Raw genomic sequence first — 20,112 nt, forward strand, 5'->3', positions numbered from 1 at the left:
CTAGTTAGTTTTTCATTTTAGGCCAAGCAAAATAACTTTTAGGGATGAGATAAGGCAGAACTTGATCCTGCATTTACCACTCCCACTGCAGCAAAGGCCGAGCTCAGACCTCTGGGAGAGCTTTGCTGTCTCTCTGCACACAGGTGCCTCTGCAAAGGCAACACGCCCCAAAGGGCTAACACTTCTCCTCAATTCCTTTCCCAGAACGATAAAAGGAACAAACTGGGCTCATTATTCAATAGCTCAGAGTTCCCTATTGATTCCCACCAACCGCTGACATTAAGACATTACAGTTACTTGCAATCAGCTTTCACAGTGGAACAAGGTTCCTGACAGCAACCTTAGCAGGCAGGGGGGAAAGCTCGTGGTCCTGTTACCTGTTCTGGCAGASCAACACCAATAGAGGCTTCAAGATGCATGATTAGAGAGCAGCTTTGCTCAGAATCAAGGCCTTCATCRCTCACAGGAATCCCAATCCACACCACCTCCTCCAGCCTGAGTAATAAATTCCTCCTCCTTCATAAATGACCCCTTTCAACAGGCAGCAGCTGATGTTCTTCCACTTATTAGCACCCACCTCCAGCTGCTGGCTGTTAATGCAGCAGGGGAGGTGAAGTGTCACTGGAGTCTCCCAGCTTAGCAGCAAGATTGGACCTGCCCTTCTCCAGCTGCATCCGTTGTGCTTTTGGGGTTGGGCCAGGCTCAAGACAGAGGATCTGACAGGGTGGAAAAGGAAATTCTGCACATTCCTCATCCGTAGCCTACATGCCAAGTGAAATGCAGCGATGAGCAGCCAGRCTGGAGTGCTTGTCTTGGGCTTCGGTCTAGCTGTAAAAATTGCAATGCGTTTGAAACAAGGTTGTTGAGTTGGGTCCAAATAAACCAGGCCGCCTGGGGTTATGAAATCATTCGTCCTTCAGTACTAATACAACAGGTGAAATGTTAGGAGGAGCATAAATCCAGGGATACACCCTTCAAAGACTGTATTCTGGATCAAGAAAAACACCTGCCCTGAAATGTTCGAGCATGTGATTTTAATTTTCTTTGACCTTTTTGTCTCTCTTTAGCCAGGCATAAAAATATCTCCCTCAGAAAAAATTCTGCCGGGAAAGGATGGTCCTTTTTCCYAAGTCCTTTTTAAGAGAAGAAAGTTGCTTGTCTTCCAAAAGTCTGCTGCTAACAACAGGCAATAGATAAACTGCCTGTCTGGAGTCTGCTCCGCAGAGGGAATTCTGGTAATGCCCCTCCATCTGATACTAACCATATTCTAACACAATTGTAACAAGACTGAAGTGTAACAACAGGAGAATCCAAAATAAATGCAATGCAATCCTCAAAACTAACACTCGGAAAATTCATCTTTAGGTCCCCCCTCTCCTTCCTTTCAGTGCGTTATTAACTATGAAAATGGAAGTCTCCCAAAAGCAGGGTCGTGGCTGCTGGTCACAGTGTCCTGATAAATGCTGGTGTGGGTATAGTTTCCCTGCTGCTTTATAGCCCTTTCTGCTTTCTGGGCTGCTTTGGGATTTTACTCTATCCCCCAAACACACCCTAACCTCTCATTTTTAGCTCTGTTGTTTCATCCTCTAACACACTGTGGAGTTTGCTCACATGCCGCTGGTCCAGGTCACATCTTCCCCGAACTGTCCTCTCAGGTGGGAATTATAATCCCACAGTGTACAAGACCTTAAAAAACTTTCAGGATGAGGGACCTGGAGCCAACATCACTCGGGAAGAAAGATGTAGTATTATCTGTGCCTTCCCAGCTTTCCCTGGCCCTGCAGCCAAGCAGTCAGTACTGCCATGGCACATCCTGCTCAGCCACTCAAGAATCCTGTCCATTGCGTTCCTTGTGCCGTCCGTGGTTGATGACTTGGGTGGGACATCCTCTCTGGTCCAGCGCAGGSTGGAAAGAGCTTTTGGCAGGTCTAAGTCCAGACGATTCTGGCAAAGCTACCTCTGATTCAGCAACAATATTGGGTCTGAGAGCTTGGCTTTTGAAAAATCGCCAGCTTTGCTAAAATCACTAAGGAAAAGAATACGGCTGGGAGAATGTGCCAAAAGTGAATGTGAAACAAACTGCTCAAAAGATTCCTGCAGGAAGCTGGTCAGGCTGTACTGGCATTGTCCACACAATGTTTTCTTCACCACAAAAGCAAAGTTTCTGCCATTGCTACCACTAATTTTACTCTGCTGCTTGTAAAACAGCTCCTGTCTTTGTAAATCTGTTTCCTGAAAGGGGCTTATAACCGTCCCATTTGCTCCAAGAGTGCAGGGCTCTCTTCAAATCGTATAGCAGGTGAGCAACCCAGTCCACTCGGTGGTCACTTCCTGTTACTGCTAATGCAGATAAAGTGTTCACATCTGCTCTGAGGAAGGTAGAGGAAGGTCTTTGGACACAACTCCAGCATTGCCACCATCCAGCAGTAGAGAGAAGGGTGAACTGGAGGGATGGAAAGCCACGAGGAGCAGTATCTGAAGCACCGTCAGCAAGGGGGTCCTCATGAACTGCCCCATGCCCCTGATGTGCCAAGCAATCAGCACTCAGCTCAAAGTCACGGTCCTCCTGACCTCAGCCCCACAAGACCAACCTAAAATTCCTGGATAAATATGACCAATAACATCTTTTGTTCCACGGGTACAGTGGAAACCTCCTCAGTAAGGGTAGTGCTTGTGGGTACAGGAGACCTGCTGAATTGATGCAGAGGTTGGACCTTCATTAAYGCACATGGAATCACAAGACCAACAGCTTTACTTCCGCAATTCTTCCAGGAAACATGTGTGGTTCAGAAACAGCCTTGCAGTAGATGTGCTGAGGGCAAACAACTGCACTCATTTTAAAACACTTCGCAAATAAGACTACGATAACATGGACTGAACTGAATGTCCTAAGAGAGTTTTTCCATTCCAGTGTCCTGTTCTCCTGTTCCTTTGACCTTGCTTTTCTAACATTGACACATACCACACATTTTTCAAAAAACAACCAGCAAAATGGGATATTTCACTGCATTTGATCCTCCCTGAGAGAGATGAGAACAGAAACTCCTTAATGCATGTTAGTCCCATGACTAGAGCACTGCTGAAAGATAGCTGATACTTGGGATAAGAGCAGTTGCAGGGGGCAGAAGATCCTCTGGTCCAGTCAAAGCTCCCCCATYCCACCTCAGCAATGGCTGCATATCCACAGCTGGTGAAGCAATTTCCAACTATAATTTATCTACCATAAACAGATATTTAGCAGGGTTCATTCATGATATCAAAGCAAGCAGCACCATGATTCAAACACCCTGAGCTGCGTAACGTGTGTCACATTGTGCATGAAAGGTGGCCAGGTGGTTTGGGTGACGGCCAGCTAACACACAGTGCTCTGTGTGCACAGGGTCATATCCCCTCCTTACCAGAAACCCTTGTGCCTTTGCCTCAGAAAGAAGCTAGAAGGATGCAACTCCTTGTATCCATGTGAACTTCCTGAGCCAGTTGTCTAGGAGAGAAGAAAGCCTCCACAAACAGCATGATTCATTATTTAGCCCAAATAAGCATAATCTGCATRAAGGGTGACACCTCTACTGGGAGAAGCAGAGTCAGGCAGCAGAARTTCCCACCCTGGGGCTGGAGGCAGATGGTGGCAGCAGTTGCCCAGGCTGTGCACAGGCTTGTCCTCCTTTCTGTCCTTTGACCTGCACTTCCGCAGCAGCCRTGCAGTGTCTGCTAGCATTCAGGCAGCCCACCTCCTGTTTCCATTAACCCCTGGCAGAGGTGATGATGAGCTGAGAACCAAGTTGGCTGGGTTGTGTGGCTGGTGCTCAGCAAGGAAGGCAGCAAGTTGCACTCAGGCATCAGCAAAAGGAGAAGCTGGGTCAACAGTTATCGACAGGGGAAGGATTGAAACAGAAACTTGACGTATGCTTGCTGTTTTGCCTGGCTCTCAAGCGCCACAGCTTTTGTCAGCCAAGGTGACACCAAAGAGCAAATACGCTTGGGCTTTCCAAAGCACTCAGTGCAAAGCAAAATAGAGCTGTATTTGCCTCAGTGGTGAGATGAAAGCCATGGGGCCACTCAGGCCACATCCCCTGCAGCCGTCACCATCCCGAGTCAGAGAGACTCAAGCCAACATTGTTGGTTATGGTTRTTACTGTTGGTTGCAGTTATGGTACTCAGAGGTCTATTTTTTTTCCCCCCTCCAAAACAGCCCATATCCCCCGGCCTCCCCATCTCTCTTCAGCCACAAAAGCTGACACCATCAGCAGAGAACAGGTGGCTGCAAACAAGTCCTTTTCCTTTGATGTCCCCACCCCAGATTTCACTGAGCTCAAAGGGACAGAGGCAGGGTCTATTACAACTCTGAGGTCTCCGGCTTTGCCCTCTGGGTGGGGATCACTGAGTCCTGCTCCCTGCACGTGTCCCTTTTGCAGTCGTCCCAGGCTGGCTCCTGCCATGAGACTCCTCCAGCACAGGCCCCCGCACAACGGCTCTGCCCCTCGCGTCTGGGAGGCTGCTCAGATGACCCTGTCCCCATGGGACAGCGTCAAAGCTCACCTTGCTCTGCCTTCAGCGGATGTGATCATTCAGCACGGAGAAGAGACATTTTCAGGATTTCTCTACTGAGTCCAACCTTGGAAAAGAATAAAATACAAGGGACCTCCCTTCCAAATGACACTGTGGAGAGCTCAGTGCTCCTAGACAACCCTGCCCTGTGGGTGAAATCTGGAGTTTTAACACAAAAATAAAGGGAAAATGTCCTCTCTCTATCTGGGATTTGCAATATGCATACTTACAGAGTTTGGATTATCTCTCTTTTATTCCTTTCTTTTTATGGAATTTATTGTTAGCATCAGAGAATAAATTTCACTTTTGCAACACTGCCAACTGCAAGGCACTAGGCTTTGGTTTAGGGAAAGCCTGTTCCCCATTTTTCAAAATAAATGCTGACACCGAACCTAACGACAAGTTGCTGTACAGTTGTTCAGGGTGGACAGACAGATGGACTAAATCTCACTCTTGCACATGCATATTTCAGTCCAGCAGCAGTCAGTCAGCCTAGCTTGACCGTAGATGTATTTGTCATGTAAGAACTTGAACAATAGAAAAGGGCATAGATTTGCCGTTATCCCGGAAAGCACAGATCCAGCCTCTCCGCCCTGTAACTGTGAATTTCCAAATGCCACCAAGAGCAAATTGAGGATTAAAAGGACCCCRCAGTCCCTACAATGTCCTGCTTTGCTGTGGGCATTGGGGCTGAGAGCTCTCCATCTCTTTGTCTCAGACCTGGACTTTGGCAGGTGGTGAGCCCCTTGTCAGAGCAGACATCAGCTTTCCTCGCCATCCTGCAAGCATCGGGCTTGCTGATGAATATCCCTTGGAATTGGGGATTCTCAAGACCAGCCTTCCAACGGGAGAAACTTGCTGGTTTATTCCAACAAAGATGCTAATACAAGGGACTTTGTGAAAGGCGAGAAATTCCCATTGTTGTTCAGAAGCAATTTGTAGCAGATTTGGARCCTTTGAAAAGATGATGTGCTGGTGGCTGGGTTTGGATAATACCCATCCCTGATACTCACAGCTGAGCATTCTTCCCCTCCATATGCCTCAGCACTGCCCAATTTGTATTCTCATGGCGAGGAGGCGCTGGAGCGGAGCGGCGAGCGCCGGCAAGCCGAGAGGAGGGCGGCTGGCTCCCAGGACCGGGGGTCTGCGATGCACCAGCCCCTGCTCCAGCCAGGGGTGACAGGGGTGGGGGGTGACATCATGGCTAGCTGAAAGAAGTACTTCAGCAGAGAGGGTTTTTTAGATGGCTTAAGCTGGCAGTGTTAAYCTTTTTGTATTTCTCAAGGGTCTTCGGGTGATTTTGCTGGGCAGCCAGCCCTGCCCATCATGAAATTTCACCCGTTGCTGGGACATGCAGTGCCGGGAGGAACAGACGGGTGAAGACTTTCGCTCAGGCCGGCGTGCTGAATCAGCTGTGGTTTCAGATGTCTTGCCTCCCATTTTGAGTCCTAACCATTGGTTTCCTTTGCTTTTCCAAGCCTCTGTTTTAACTGGTCAATATATCGTTTGGCAGCCTCATTACTCTTTCGATTTAGATCATCAACTCTGGAAGTGATTGAGACTGAAGTTGACACARTATCTCCAGCTCAACACCAAAATCCCTACCTGAATTACATCCTTCTCTTGCAATCTCCCTTCAAATGTAGCCTTTGGAAATGAAGATCACACAGGCATCATGCTCGTAGCTCACATGAAGCACCCAAAGCGGACCAAATTATCTAAGGAGGCTTAGGGTCTCCAAAACCCTTGGCAGCTGATGCTTCATGAACCTTGTAGCAAGACTTGTCTCTAATGCATTGGTCTCTGCAGGAAACCTAATCAGCATGATAGCAATGAAACCCTATATGAAACCCTAAAAGTGCAAACTGCAACTTAAATTCGCTTAAAAACCAAATGCCTCCCCAAGCTACTCTCTGCAGATTGCTCTAGGAGAGATAATGATATCAAAATGTTTCTCTAATCTAACAGCTGCCTGGAAATGGAGGCAGAGKTCTGAGCTGCAGTGAGGGACCACTTTGGATGAGAGGGCTGACCTTACGTCCTTTGCTCCTTCCACCTTGTAGCATAAAGTTTAGCAGTGACAGCAGAAGCCTGGAGCAAACCGGGCTTCGACCGAGAAGGCCGGATGCATTTGACTCCTGTCCATCTCTCTGTCTCTGTAGCTTTATCTSTGTGCAACCTGGCACTGAATTTAAGGTTTCCTGTGAATTGCAAAGCTTAATTGAATTGCTGTAACTGATAGGGTTTGATCTACTGTAAATGTTATGTTAGGGCCCTCTCAGCCAGTGGTTTCTACATGTGCTTAATTTTAAACATGGGCTAGCAGCGCWGAACCCAGGGGACTGCTCCTCGGCTTACAGCAAATGCTTGAGGTCAGATGGTTTAGAAGCACTGGTAGRGAGGAAGAATATTTCCATTTGCTTGGATTGTTCCTTAGTCCATTGACCAGTGCCCTGCTCAGGAGAGGACACCCTGACCAGGCTGGAGCCCAGAAACGCTTGCTGTTCTACATGGAGACGAGCACTCCCCTTGGTGCGGACTGCCTCGTTCCCCGAGGTGTGAAGGTCAATAGCCTTTTCCATGGCATTGTCACACCTTGCAGCATCAGTGAACTCTTAGCACGGCAGAATTATTATTCCTTGCTTAAGTTCTGTGTTGAACCTAAATAATTTCTCTAGCAACACCTGCAAGCATATTTTTGTTTCTCAGTTGCTGTGCTGTGCCTTTGCTATTCAGGCTCCAGGTGAACCAGTAACATTTCTTGATGCCTAAAGCAAATGTAAGTTTAGAAGTTCTAGGCAGAAGATTCTTAATATGTGTCTGCAAAGGAAAAAGAGAGGCTTGGTCCTCAACCAGAGCAGCCGATACGTCTGGGAGAGGTTGCTTCGACACGCATTTTGGCCTGTCACGGTCCCTCATGTGACCAGACCGCACATGAGGATTGTACCGAGCCGGAGAGCAGCGTCGCCTAGGCTCAGCTTTACATACTGAAATAGGTTAAATTGAACTGTAAAAGCCACTGAGTGAGGATTACAGAATCTGTTTGTGATCACAAAGCACTACATAATTGTAACTATATACCGTTTGTTTTCTTATCTTACTTGTAATGTTGATCTGAATTTCAATGAAAAGGGGGAACAATGTTTTCTATATATTTTGACCAGTTCTGAAGTAATGTTTTGCGTTATCTACTTGGAAAGAATAGCAATATTAGTTCAACACCCCCCTCCTTTTTTTAACATGAAAACAGAATGAAGATGCTACATTAGCTTTTCTTTCTATTTGGATGCATTTCCTACATGGGGCTCTGAATTGTGGAGTTCTTTCTTTTTCCCTGGTCCTTGTATAGGATGGGGCCTTTTTACCTACTTCCCAAATAAAATGGGGAAAGAAACAGAAAGCAACTAATTGGACTGAAATGTCTCAAACAAGGCGGCCATGCGCAAGCCAAAGAAACATGTAAAATTCAGAACAGAGACGTAACGATGTATGTTGAGTGCATCTCTGCACCATGGCATCTACCAGGAGAAAGGAGAAAGGCTCCGACCTGAACAGACCTGGGACATTCCCTTGGAACAGAAAAGTTCACCCCACAAGAGAAAGCCACCACTTACTGTGGAGATCAGCTCTCACTCCCTCGCGTGAATATCATGGCACAGATATAAATAGCTTGGTGGCAATTGGACTGTCTGTGAGGAAAAATACATCTCTGCTGCCTGCCCTCACAAGCCCTTCCTCCTCATGATCACATCTCATCACATCATCATCAGATCACATCTCCCTGACACATGCTTCAGATCTGCAGTTTAGGCTGTTGGGGACCATTTTCTGATGTAGTGCCTGATGCACCTGTTGCAATGAAGGAGATGGAAGGAAGGACGGCCATCAGACAGGCGGACCCCCAAGGGTGTTCTGGAGCACCACTGTCAGCCACAGCAGCACAGTTGGGTTGTCATCTCCTCCTTCCTGTTCCTGTTCCATATGGTGCCATCATTCCTGCCTGCAGAATAAAAAAGACATGGGAGACGTTTCCACCAGAAGAAAATCAGTTTCCACCAATTACTTCTCTCTGCTTGCTAAAGAACCTTCCCCTCCCTTTCAGGGCCCCTGTAGCTTTCCTTTGTGCCTGTTCTAGGATGAAAAGAGGTAGTCATTGATTGTATTAATAATTCAGAGCTTAATCTCACAGACGGGTGTTCACGGCCCATGAGGTGGCAATCTTTCATCTTGAGTTCAGAATCAACCAAATCCTTTAGAGGTCAAGGACAAGAGCTGTGGCACGGAACATGCCTTCAAAATAATAGGCTTAAAAAACTCAGGTGTGGGTGGAAATGGCAAAGGAAAAGTCCTTATCCTCTGCACTCTCCATGGCCTGTGCAGCTTGAACCAATAATATCCACAAACCCCTGAAGGTGACTTCCATTAACTTCCGCGAGCTATGGAGTGATCCATGCTGTGCTGCACAACCCGTCAGTTGCCCAGGTCGCCCGCACACCTTCTGCTCCTCAGGACAGCCACCTGCCTGCTGACGACAATCTTGCACTACCATCCCTCTTCTCCCACGGCCAAGCTCCTCCTTTAACTGCCTATTCATTTGTGTAGGCTTAATCTTTTCTGGAAGGACAAAGTGTACAAGCACTGTTTGCTTTCTTTGTTTTGTGGCCAAGTAGATCCTTGTGTGAGGAGCGTGCCGAATTCATCTTTAATGCAAGTAGGTGAAACTGGTCACAAGCGCTAATTTGGGGATTCCCAGGATAAGGAAAGAAAAGAGAAAGCAAAATAATGTCTTTACTTTTCCTCTGGCTGTACTTTACACTGCGGGGGCAAATCTATGCCCTTGCTCTCAAAATCAATGCAAAAGGTGAGCAGTCCATTCTCCATCGAGTCCTTCTTCTCTTCCACAGCTCCGTCTCCATCTGCTGCATCTAAAGTAATGAAATGGTAGCTGTGTTTTGTTCTTAACGCCTGGGGCCAAGCGCACACGGAGGAGAGTCCTCTGAGGTGTGCCTTTACACCTACTTTACACCTTGCTGGCTGTTTATGGCAGAGAAGGCAAGGTCAAAGACATGCACCTTGCACTTGGAACTGAAGGTGCCAACTCCTTGTGTGATGCCGAAGATTAACAGCATGCTGATAAGGGCTGGGGGAAGTGGCCAGCGGAGACTTCTGAGCGTTCCCTTGGCGGAGGCTGTGCCTCGCGGTGGGTACTCACTGCTCCAGSCAGCGCTCAATTTGCCCAACGGGGAGTGAACTCAACACCAATTTACTGCTGCCGTGATGCTCTGCCGCCATAGTTACCAAGGCATTTTTAGTGCCCCTGTGCATCAGCATTTCTTTGTCTTGTGCTTTGTCTTCTCGGGGAAACGGCTCCACCAAATAACCAGGGAATATGTATTTGTGGCAGGAATTCTCCTCCCCTCCACCCCACCATGGTAACTCAGGCCCCAAGTGTTCACATTAGTAACGCTCCAGCATACAGTATTTTACAGCGTGGGACTCAAGCCTGTCCCACTGTGCACACCTGCAGAAACGCCTGTGCTCGCGACCGCGTCTCCCCCTTCCTCTTTGTTATGTTCACTTGGGTCTTCTCTAACCAGCAAGTTTACCTTCTTCAAGGCAGGGTTTGTATTTGATTTCCTGTCTGTACAGCATCCCAGGCTGGACGGARGCAGCTCTGTCTATACTATTGTATCCAGACACTATAGTATCCAGAACTATAAACTGATTTGCAAATAATTATTACAGAAGGACACTATTCTTTATATACCAGATAACTTATCTGGTGTACATCAAACTTCTCCCCATCTTTTCTCTGCTCTTTCTTTACCAGTTCGTCCACAAATATATTGTTCCTTTGTCAGTACTATATAAGCACAGTATCCACATTTAAGAAAAAGACCTCTCTGATGTCAAGTTTTCTATAGCAGGGCTGCTTAGATTTGTTATGATTAGATCACATCCATTTTCTAATTTGTACCTAACATGCACACAGATCCCTCTTTAAGCCTTAAGCCTGAGCTGTAGTGGTGCATTTTCTCTTTGCTGCCAGCTTAAGCCACGGAGAGCTGCTGGGTGCTCTGTGCAATTGCTGCCCCTTGCACTGCAAAAAAAAGAGAAGGAGGAGAAAGAAACACTTGGCAAACGGCTGCCGTTATGCATGCACTAAGGCGCATTTAGTGCGTTTGTGGCTCTGYGACTGCAGTAATTAATTGTGCATCTGACACTCCAGCTCGCACRGCCTTGCACCCAGAGCTTGCCCACCGCAGCAGCAGAAATGCAAGCACCCGGGGGAAGGTGCCTCCCACCAATGGGAGGCTGATGCCAGTTCCATGGGAGCCGGGTGCTCGGCCCCAGCTCGCGCCGGGGGCTCGGGGTGGCTGCAGGGGTACCTACCCCGGCCGCCAGTGCCCTGCAGCAGCTCCTCTCCCCTCGCCCGTGCCCAGCCTGGCCGCACCGTCCCCACCGAGGTGCTCGGGGCGCCCCGACACGCGTCCTTGGAAGGGGGGAGCCCCCAACACCCGCTGCCCTCCGTGCCCCCCGCTGCAGACGGAGCATCCCCCCCATCTCCTCCCCGCCCCGGCCCGCTCCCTGCACACGGAGGGGGCGGCGGGTCCCCCCGGCCGGGGCTGCGCCGCCCCCCCCCGCCGGGGCCGGCTCCCCGCGTCCCCGCCGGGGCGGAGGCAGGGATGCGGGGCGGGAGGGAGGGGACCTCCCTATCTGCCGCTATCGCCTCCGCCTGCCTCTCACACGCTCCGGGCGGGCGATGCGGCTCCCCGCGTCCCGCTGAGCGAGGCCGCGCTGCACCCCGCCGGCGCAGCCCTGCGCAGGGCACGGGGGGCCGCCTGCGCGCCGGCCGCGCGCTCTTCTCCCCCGCCCCAACCATCCCGCTTCCCCCCCTTTTTTTTCATTTTTTTTTCTTTTCCTCCCCCCTCTACTGGAAAAGCAGCCGCCGCTCCCTGCACTACCCCCCGCGGCGGGCTGGCGAGGCTGATGCGGCCGCTAAGGTAAGCGGGGCGCGGGGCTGCTGCGCGGGGCTGCTGCGCGGGGCTGCTGCGCGCCTCCGCGGCTCCCCGCGCGGCCGGGCCCGCCGGCGGCTCCTCGGGACCTGCCGAGGCTGCGGCTCCCCGCTGCCACCGGCCTCCTCCCTCCCACGGCGTTTCGGCRAGAAACCTCGGCTCCTCCCGGCTGCTCTGCCCGATCTCTCCGCGGCCGCCTCAGCGCTAGCCCGCCGTGCATGCGCGTCTTTATTTATCCTCCCTTTGATGGTTGCCACTGAAAATGCACCCTCCTGGGCTAAATCAATGCAATGCAATGCATTGCAAGGCCACTCATCTAAAATAATAATAATAATAATAATAATAATAATAATAATAATAATAATAATTCCCCCGCACCACCGTCGCCCTCCGCCCCCAGCATTTCTCCTTTCCCCTTGCAGAGCTCCTAACGGGGCTGGTCGCTATGACACAGAGTGGCGAGGCTTGGCGGCGGGGATGCCCAGATTTCTCCCCAAATCCTGCGGGCTCAGAACCGGGGGGCTCCGCCGGCCCGGGCTGTGACAGCTGCGCGGCCGCGGGGGAGCGCGGGGAGCCGCGCGGGTCGACGCCTCGCTCGGGGGGGGTGGGGGGAACACTCGTCTTCGCTCCCTGCCTCCCCCTGAACCGGCTCCGCAAATAGCCCAGTAACCTCAGCTAGAGGGGGGAGAAAAAAGGAGGAAGCGGTGTAATGCGGCAGAATATCACCCCGAGTCAGAACATTTTGGAGGCACCAGCTAGAATAACCTCTGTCGAGTCTCGCTCGCACTCAGGGACCCAGATACTATATACATTTAAGGCATCCAGGTTGTGTTTGCAAGACAGGTGCTTTTTGCTCTGGTGGTGGTTGTGAAGCAAGAGATGAAAGTTTGGTGTTGTTTTGATGTGATTCTTGATTGCTGCCTGTTGGAGTAATTGCATCGCAATTGCTCGGAGGTAGAATCAATTTCCCCAAATTGAGATTTTAATGAGAGCTTGCAAGCTGCTGTTATGTCATGTGGTTTAAGGCGGCATTGGATTGCATTTATTTTATAAATTGGATACTTTTGCAAATGGTTTAGGGATAATAGCACCACCCAGCGGGAACGAGAGCCCCGAGCTGTACTTAATCCRGACAGAGAGCACACGCACCCGTCCGAAAGCTGCTCCCTGTTCAGAAACACCTCMGCAGCAATCCAGTGTCGTTTGCTGAAATACCTACAGATGTGCTGGATTCAAGATTTTTGCTATTGCTTTTCCTCATAAGAAGGAATGTCTCTGTCCTAGGAGATATTCAGGAAAATGTTTAAAATCGGCTGATGTCGAGGTCCTTAGCATTTTGTAACTGAGAGGACAGGAAAGGCACCCGGTGATGGATTATATTTCTAGCCATCGCTGTCAGGAATTGACACAAGCGGATGCTGGCAAGGTGGTAGGGATCAAAAAGCTTTTTCCATGAGGATCCTTYAAGCTCCCCTTCCTCAAAGTGCTCAAGATCTAGATTGCAAACACTTGCTTTTGCCATCACGCATTTTTCAGTAACAGCCGTGTTACCTTTAAAYGAGGAGACCCAGGAGATGTCCTTAGCTGACCGGTTGGAGACAGGGAAAATTATGCAGCTACGTTTGTACTATTTCAAGACACAAACAGTTTTTAAAAGCAGCAGAGAAGAATGAGGTTGCCCTGTTGTCCTGCTACACAAACTGGTTTCTGTCTCTGCTGATAAACATACAGGTCTCTGTGRTTCTTCTGTGCTGTTTATTTTTTGGCAGTTCAGACTTATCTGTCCTTTCTGCTGAGCTGACATTTGGCCATTCGAACGTGCTCTTGGGCACCTCCCGGCCCATGTATTTTTTTAGATGGGAGTTCAGACATGAAGAAGGTACAATGAAGAGATGTTGCTTGGCATTTATTTCTAAAAGGCGACTGGGCCAAGAAGACCAGCTCCTTGCAGAGGGCCAAACCCCCAGAAGAGGAGTCCTAGCCAGTCCCCTGACCTGCAGGACAAGGAATGGCTACGAGCTCCCTTGCATGAAAGCCGAGCTCACTCCACAAGGCATTGCGAGCAATCGAAATGGGGAGAAAGCAACGAATGCCACCAGTCAAAAAAGCTGACATGATGAACCCTATTTGTCTGAAAATATCTCCTGTTTTGCTTTGCTTGCTGTCACGGGTGAGACTGGAGGTTTTCTACCACCCCTTCTTCCCTATCCCTTGTTTAGCCTGGTCAGTTTTGAGCATTTAGATGTGACTTCTGTGTCCAACTGTTTGGAGCGGGCACTGTAAAGAGAGAACCCAAAGTAGAGTTACCAGCAACTTCTTTTAGGGAAGCTTTTAATCAATCACTCTCTGTGGATGGAAAGTTGCAGGTCAAGAAAGCTTTTTTAATTATTTTATTTTTTATTTTTTATTGCTGTTATATACCTTCAACCCAATGGTCTCTCTTCGAATAGCCAGACTGGCGAGTCTAACGTTCACAGAGGCAGCTGTGGGCAGGTTCGTTACCTGAAACAGTGAACCAGCTTCTCCACACTTTGCTAGGCCGTAGTCTGTCTGCCTTCAAAGCCCAGCTCCGTGCCATCACCTCCACCTGCCCCATTAAGTTACTGCAAAAATTATGTGTAGGGCACTACTGAGGCCCCTGGCAGACACTTTCTCTACCCAGGATGTGTTGTGGAGGAAGACAGGCTAGTAAAGGAGCTTTTTTAGACACTTACTGAGCAACTTCAAGGCACACAGCAACATATAGGAGCATAAAGCTGTTATCTGACAGCTACAGGAGAGTTTCTGCTGTCAGCAGGGAAAATTGTAAAACGGTAAATAATTGAATGATGAGTAAAAGGAAGGTCTTTAAAATGAGCTGCAATGTTTTCCACTATCACAGACGTGAGGTGTGGCAGTTATTGCAAAAAGATGATTTTTTTTTCTTCTTGTTTGGAAGTTTTTTCTCTAATATGGGAATCTYTCAGAACACAGGTGTTTGATTTTTCTTCCATGAGCACTTTGGAATCACTTGTCAGACCTCCCCAGAGAATAATTTAGGGTTTTCCACTCCAAACAGTAAGYGTTTTTCCTTTCTTCCTCCTTTAAGGAGTGGTCTGCTTTTCGCTGTTTAAACCAAACACTAATATAAAGCATTGCAGAACATTTCAGGATTAGCTTTCTGCACTGGCAATCACAGTTTATTCTGGCCAGGCYCTGAACAGAGTTCGTCTAAGCTCTTCGTCCTGAGGAACGTCAAATACAGATGACCACTGTTAAAATTGGTTCTTCATTTTGGCAGCACACCTTTGACAGGGCCTGCTTAGGTTAGACTTTGCTGGAACATACAGTTAAAGAGACGATCTCTTACTGGATATATAGCTGGACACCACAGCTAAGCARAATGAGGAAGGTGGGGTGAGAGGGGAGCAAGGAACAAATCTGCTAATCTGAGAACCAGTGTGCTACTTGGTATTTTCTAACCAGTTTTGAACTAGGCTCGGCAACCAGATAACCTTTTTCCCTGCAGTCTAGCACCTAGAATATTAAAAACAGACACCAACATTATTCGCTGATGGAAACTCTAGAGCACAAAATGAATCAGGACAGGTAGCGGGCACAGCCCCTCTCATCTCAACTGGTTTGCCACCAGCACCTAAGCACTGGGGTTCACAGGCTTCTTTTGGTGTCTGCGAAGCGGTGATTGTATTTTCTAATTCCATCAGTAGCAATAGAAATGCCCAGGAATATTTAATATGGATAATTCATAAGGATCTGATATAGGCTACAGGCTTGTGTGGTCCTAGATGTTAAGTGGCATTTTATGAGCGGCTGCAGCGTTGTACATTGCTGCGAACGTTCATGCCAGAGTTACTCTTCAGGGCTGATTCTCCATTCGGAAAAGCCAAGGAGCATTTTGCCATGGACTTCTGTGGGAAGACAGTTTTGCCCTCATAAACATATTTTGGGGATCATACAGGGCTCTGCAAACGTGTCTTAACTAAATTCCTCACCCCGCCGCACAGGAGACAAGCACTGCCTCGGTTTTTGCTGTGAGGACACTGAGGCGGAGAAGGCAAAGCTGCTTTCTGAAGATGTGTGGAGATAGCTGCAGGAAGAATTGCCACGCAGAAAGTTCACGGGAGAGTCAGGAGTAGACCTAGGAGTCCCGACATCCATTCCTCTAACTACTAGTTACAGTCCTCAGAAATACCCATATTTACTATTTTAGCCATGTAATTATAGGTACCGAATAATTCCATTAGGAAGGCTGTACGGGGAGGTATCATCTCTAAACCTTACGGTTCAAGCTAGACACACTCAGCAGCCTCCCTGAAGCCCACAGCCGTGCACRGTGTGACGCAGGGCAGAGGAGGTGCCGGGAAATATTCAGAAAAGCAAAATTCAGACAACCGATCCCCGTTGAATTTCCTCCGGGAGCCGTGCCCTTTCCGCTCATCCCGCGAACACCYCGGAGAACCGTATCGGCTAACGCCGACCGATTTCTCCTGATTCGTCACCTAGAAACTCAGAGGCCCGCTGCCCCCGCCCCCACCCCGCTTTAATGGCTTCAAGCGAGCGAATCGATGTGTAAGCGGCGCCGGCTGCTCCTTTGCCCCCTGCGCCGGGCGGCTGCACCCTGCGCCCGCGCGTGCCCGCGCCGAGGCGTTCGCGCCGGGCGGCCGCGGGGTGCGAGGGGCGGCGGGCTCCTTCGGGCGGAAAGGTGCCGCCTCGCTGCGGGTGGCGAGGGAGAAAGCAGCCAGCRCTTCGCTTTGTTCCACGTTTAGCAGCCTGGGCGTCTCCCGTGGGTGAAGCAGAGATACTGATTTCACACTGCGTATGTTTTGGTGGGTGATTTAAAATCCGAGGCTTCGATTCAGCTAATATCAGAAAGGTGAAGGTGATTTGTAAAACGTGGGAGCGAGATTTCAGAAACATACCTTATTTGGGGCTTTTCCCCGCTCCGCTGTTACGGTTTGCACACATCTGTTGTTTTCTCCAGTGAAATCCTCCGCTTTGGTCAATGCCAAAAACAGCAGTCCCTTTTGCAATGCATGATGCAACTGAGCAAAATCGAGGAGAAATTTTTTACGAACTGGAGCCACTGTCATCAGATCGTTGCTTTATGGCAGCACAGTTTTCCCTAAGCCAAAGGCAGAAGTTTCACAACGATCTTATATTAAAAATAAATAAATAAATAAATAAATAAATAAATAAATAAGAAGTCTTAACTGGATTCCGGTCTCACATTGCAATGTGCGAGTTTGCCACTGAACAGCAATGCCAAAGCAGGGCTTTAGGTCAAACAATCAAACCAGCCTCACAGCAGTTATTTAGCACCTGCATCTTAGCAGAAGTTAGTAATTCAGCTGTTGTGTGAGTTAAAAAGTAAATAGACCGTGCTATATGTCTTCAACCTGGGAAAGAGCTGAAGTGAGATCTTTGAGACTGAAATGAAAGCAAARCTTGCACTGCAGACAGACAAGAGCAAGAGGAGAGTTTGGGGGTCTAAAGCTCCTTTCCTTCATTCTCCCCCTGCCTAGACTCTTCCCAGCTCCTGGGTCCGCTCCCTTTCCCCCAGGCTCCTTCCAGCTCCAGCTGCCTACACGTCCCATCAGCGAGGTTTTCTTCTTGGGTGGTAGCACAGCTGGCAGGGCTTGGACRTATTTGCCCCTGTTTGACATCCCCCGCAAAGAGATGCTTGGGGTAGGCATTCCTCCCACGCTGCCTTCGCTACAGGTCTGGATCCAGCCTGCCAGCTTTCATCTCTTGCCCAGCTCGGCCCAGGTTGGCAGCTCTTCTGCAGCAAAACTGGCTTTACTGGACATCATCTGAGCGTAACTGTAGAGGGATCAGGACCAAGATGAAGCTCCAGTCAAGTTTTTTTTGGATCCCATATGGGTTGTGTATGGAAAAACTACATTTTAATACCATTTGCATCCTGGACAAAACCCCAGTGTGCTGTCACTTGGAGGCAAAGGGTCTCAAAACCCGCAAGGGGAAGTAGATCAGTGATACCAGATCTGAGAATATATCTTCAGATATTCACGCCTATCTTATCTTCCTCACCTCACCTTCCGCAGGACGTTTGTTGTAGCTGAATCACAGAGTCAATCCACTGCAACGAGGAGATCACAAAGTCTTCTTGAAGACTTTAAGCTATCAATCCTCCAGAAAGCATCCTCCAGAGTGTTTGTGAAGAGGCAGAGCAGAGAAATTCTGAGGACAAAAAGAGGCAAAATCGAGGAATATATCTTAAGCTGTAGGAGGAAGGACCCTTTACTAAAGAACAATTACAGAGTTGAGAGAACGGCTGGATTTAAAAAAAAAGGGGGGGGTGAAGGGGGAAAAAAGCTTCTTTTTCTTTTATTCTCTATATTAGATCCCCAAGAGAAAGGACATGAAATGTTAGGATGGGGGGGGGGGCTCATTCAAAGGAGGGCTGATGAGCTAAAACAGAGAAGTTAAAGCACATTAATTAAAGCATGTCACACCCGTGGGCTCTCAATCAGAAATGAAGTTGTGGTAGTYCATTGTGACTAAAGCATCCTTCAAGGGAAATTGTAAAGAGATCTAGGTGCGCTGGTGCAGTGCTAAGGGGATGCTTTCCTTCCGGCTTTGCYTTTTCCTGAGTGGAGCAAACCCCTGGGGCAGGGCAGCTGCAAGTCCAACCAGCCACCCTCATTTTTGCCATGGCCTTGCTGGTTGCAGAAAATAGCAGTATTTTGAAGCTCACCAGGCGAATGTCAGAGTGCCCCAAGGTGCTGCTCCATTTGCACCCCATGAGCAGGGAGGGGGACCAGGGATGGCCGTCTGACCCAGAGGATCTCCTGGGCTGGAGAAAGGTGCTGGCAAAGTGAGAGCCCCAGGACGCCAGTGCTGGTACAACTGGTGAGACCTTCCCCTAGAGAAAGGGAAAAATTGAACATCCAAAGCGACCTGTGGGCTGGCAGTGCCAGCTAGACTGTGATAGGGGTTTGGTAAAGCCTTTACAATACCTTTGCTCATCAGTCTTGAGGAAGCACGGGTACCTGTTAGTCCTCTGGATCAGTCCTTCAGCGGGCTTGCAGCTGGATTCGGTGGTCCGGACAGTCGTTCCTGTCTCTGGGGACTGTTGGTCTAATGATTACTATCTGTGAGACCTGCTGTTTCTGAGTCACCCAGGCTTGCTTCACGGCTGCCAGTGCAGGTGTGGGTGAGTGACCTGGAACAGGTTGTGAAACGCTCACACCTACTGCAGAGCCAGCTCTGAGCGGCGAAGCTCCTCGCCGTAGGAGGTGACGGGCAGAGCCCAGGCCGGGTGCCAGGAGCGCCTGCTTCGCAACCGGGAGTTTACTAAAGTCTCCCTGCCTCAGTTTCCCTCCACCGCCGCCGCGGTACGGAGGCCTCGGTCCCTTTGCCCTCCGAGGTGGGGGGACAAAGTCCCCAACGTGCGGAAGACCCAGAGTGCTCTCCCATGGGGTGAGGTGGTCCTGGCAGCCCGGGGAAAGGGGGGGAGAGGGGCAAAGGCGCTGGCGAAACCCCACTCGTGAAATCCCACTCGCGAAATCCAGCTCGTGCAACCCCACGCGTGGTTCGGGGAGCCACGGGCGCCGCGCCAGCTCCCACCGCTGCCCCGGGGGCGGCGAGAGCGGCGAGGCCGCCCTCGGGGGCGGGCAGCCGGCCGCGGAGGAGGAGGAGGAGGAGGAGGAGGATGTCGGCATTGGAAGGCGGCGGGGATGATTGATGGTTGGCGCTGTTTGGGAATGGGAGGGGAAGGCGAGGAGGAGAAGGAGAAAAAGTCTGTGTGATCTCTCAGTGCAGAGGCCACCCGAGCCCGGGAGCTGGGGCCGCCTGTCCCTGCCCTGCACAGCGAGCGCAGCGCTCCGTGCAGCCATGTGCGGCTTTTGATTTTTTTTTTTCCTTCTTCCTTTCAATTGATTTATTTTTTCCTTTTGTTTTCTCTTCCTCTCTTCCCTTCTCCTTTTTTTTTTTTTTCTTTTAAAACTCTTCTTCCAGGGAGAGGATAGTGGTTAAAGCTCGAGCTGGATGGATGGGTATGGGGAGAGGGGCAGGATCCACAGCCCTGGGACTTTTCCAAATCCTCCCTGTCTTTCTCTGCATCTTCCCTTCAGGTAAGGAACAGCCTCTTGTTTTGAAGATTATTTCCCCCCCCCCCTCGTATTTCTCGCAGCCCTTGGAGAGCACTGTGCTACCCCTGTTCGTGGGCCTCTTTCTCTCTCCCTCTATGCAGCAGCTTGCCACATGTTTAAAATATGCACGGAGGGACTCAGTTTTGGTGTGTCCCCCCCTTTCCCTCGCTTTTCCCCAAGCAGTTGCGGTGGGGGGCGGGAGGGGAGGGAGGGGGGGCTGCCTGGTCCTCGTATTCTTTGTCTCCCCGGTGCGCACGGAAGGTGGAAATAAAAGCGACCCCCGCTTCCAGGGCGGGCTGACAGCAGCCGTCACGCAGGTCCCGTTGTCCTCCCTTTCCCGGGGGGCGAAACGCCCCACAGATGCCCACGGGGATGCCCGGGGGCCGCACTGCCCCGGGGGCGGCGCCGCGCGTGGGGGCCGCGGCCGCCGCACGACCCCC

The 20,112-nt window shown here is 50.0% G+C and overlaps 1 protein-coding gene across 1 annotated transcript in view; it reads left to right on the forward strand.

Annotated features, from left to right (window-relative positions):
• Window positions 1-11,457: 11,457 nt before the first annotated feature.
• The window catches only part of RGMA (repulsive guidance molecule BMP co-receptor a), a 28,034-nt gene continuing 19,379 nt past the window's right edge, over window positions 11,458-20,112 (forward strand). The window contains exons 1-2 of the mRNA XM_085308635.1: window positions 11,458-11,549; window positions 19,539-19,654. Coding sequence (XP_085164761.1) covers window positions 11,536-11,549; window positions 19,539-19,654 — 130 coding nt within the window. The 5' untranslated portion in view covers window positions 11,458-11,535. The remainder of the gene's footprint in view (window positions 11,550-19,538; window positions 19,655-20,112) is intronic.

The sequence above is a fragment of the Rhea americana genome, unplaced genomic scaffold (genome assembly GCF_003343005.1).
Source record: "Rhea americana isolate MKP2758 unplaced genomic scaffold, rheAme1 scaffold_28, whole genome shotgun sequence".
In the NCBI taxonomy this organism is placed as follows: Eukaryota; Metazoa; Chordata; class Aves; order Rheiformes; family Rheidae; genus Rhea; species Rhea americana.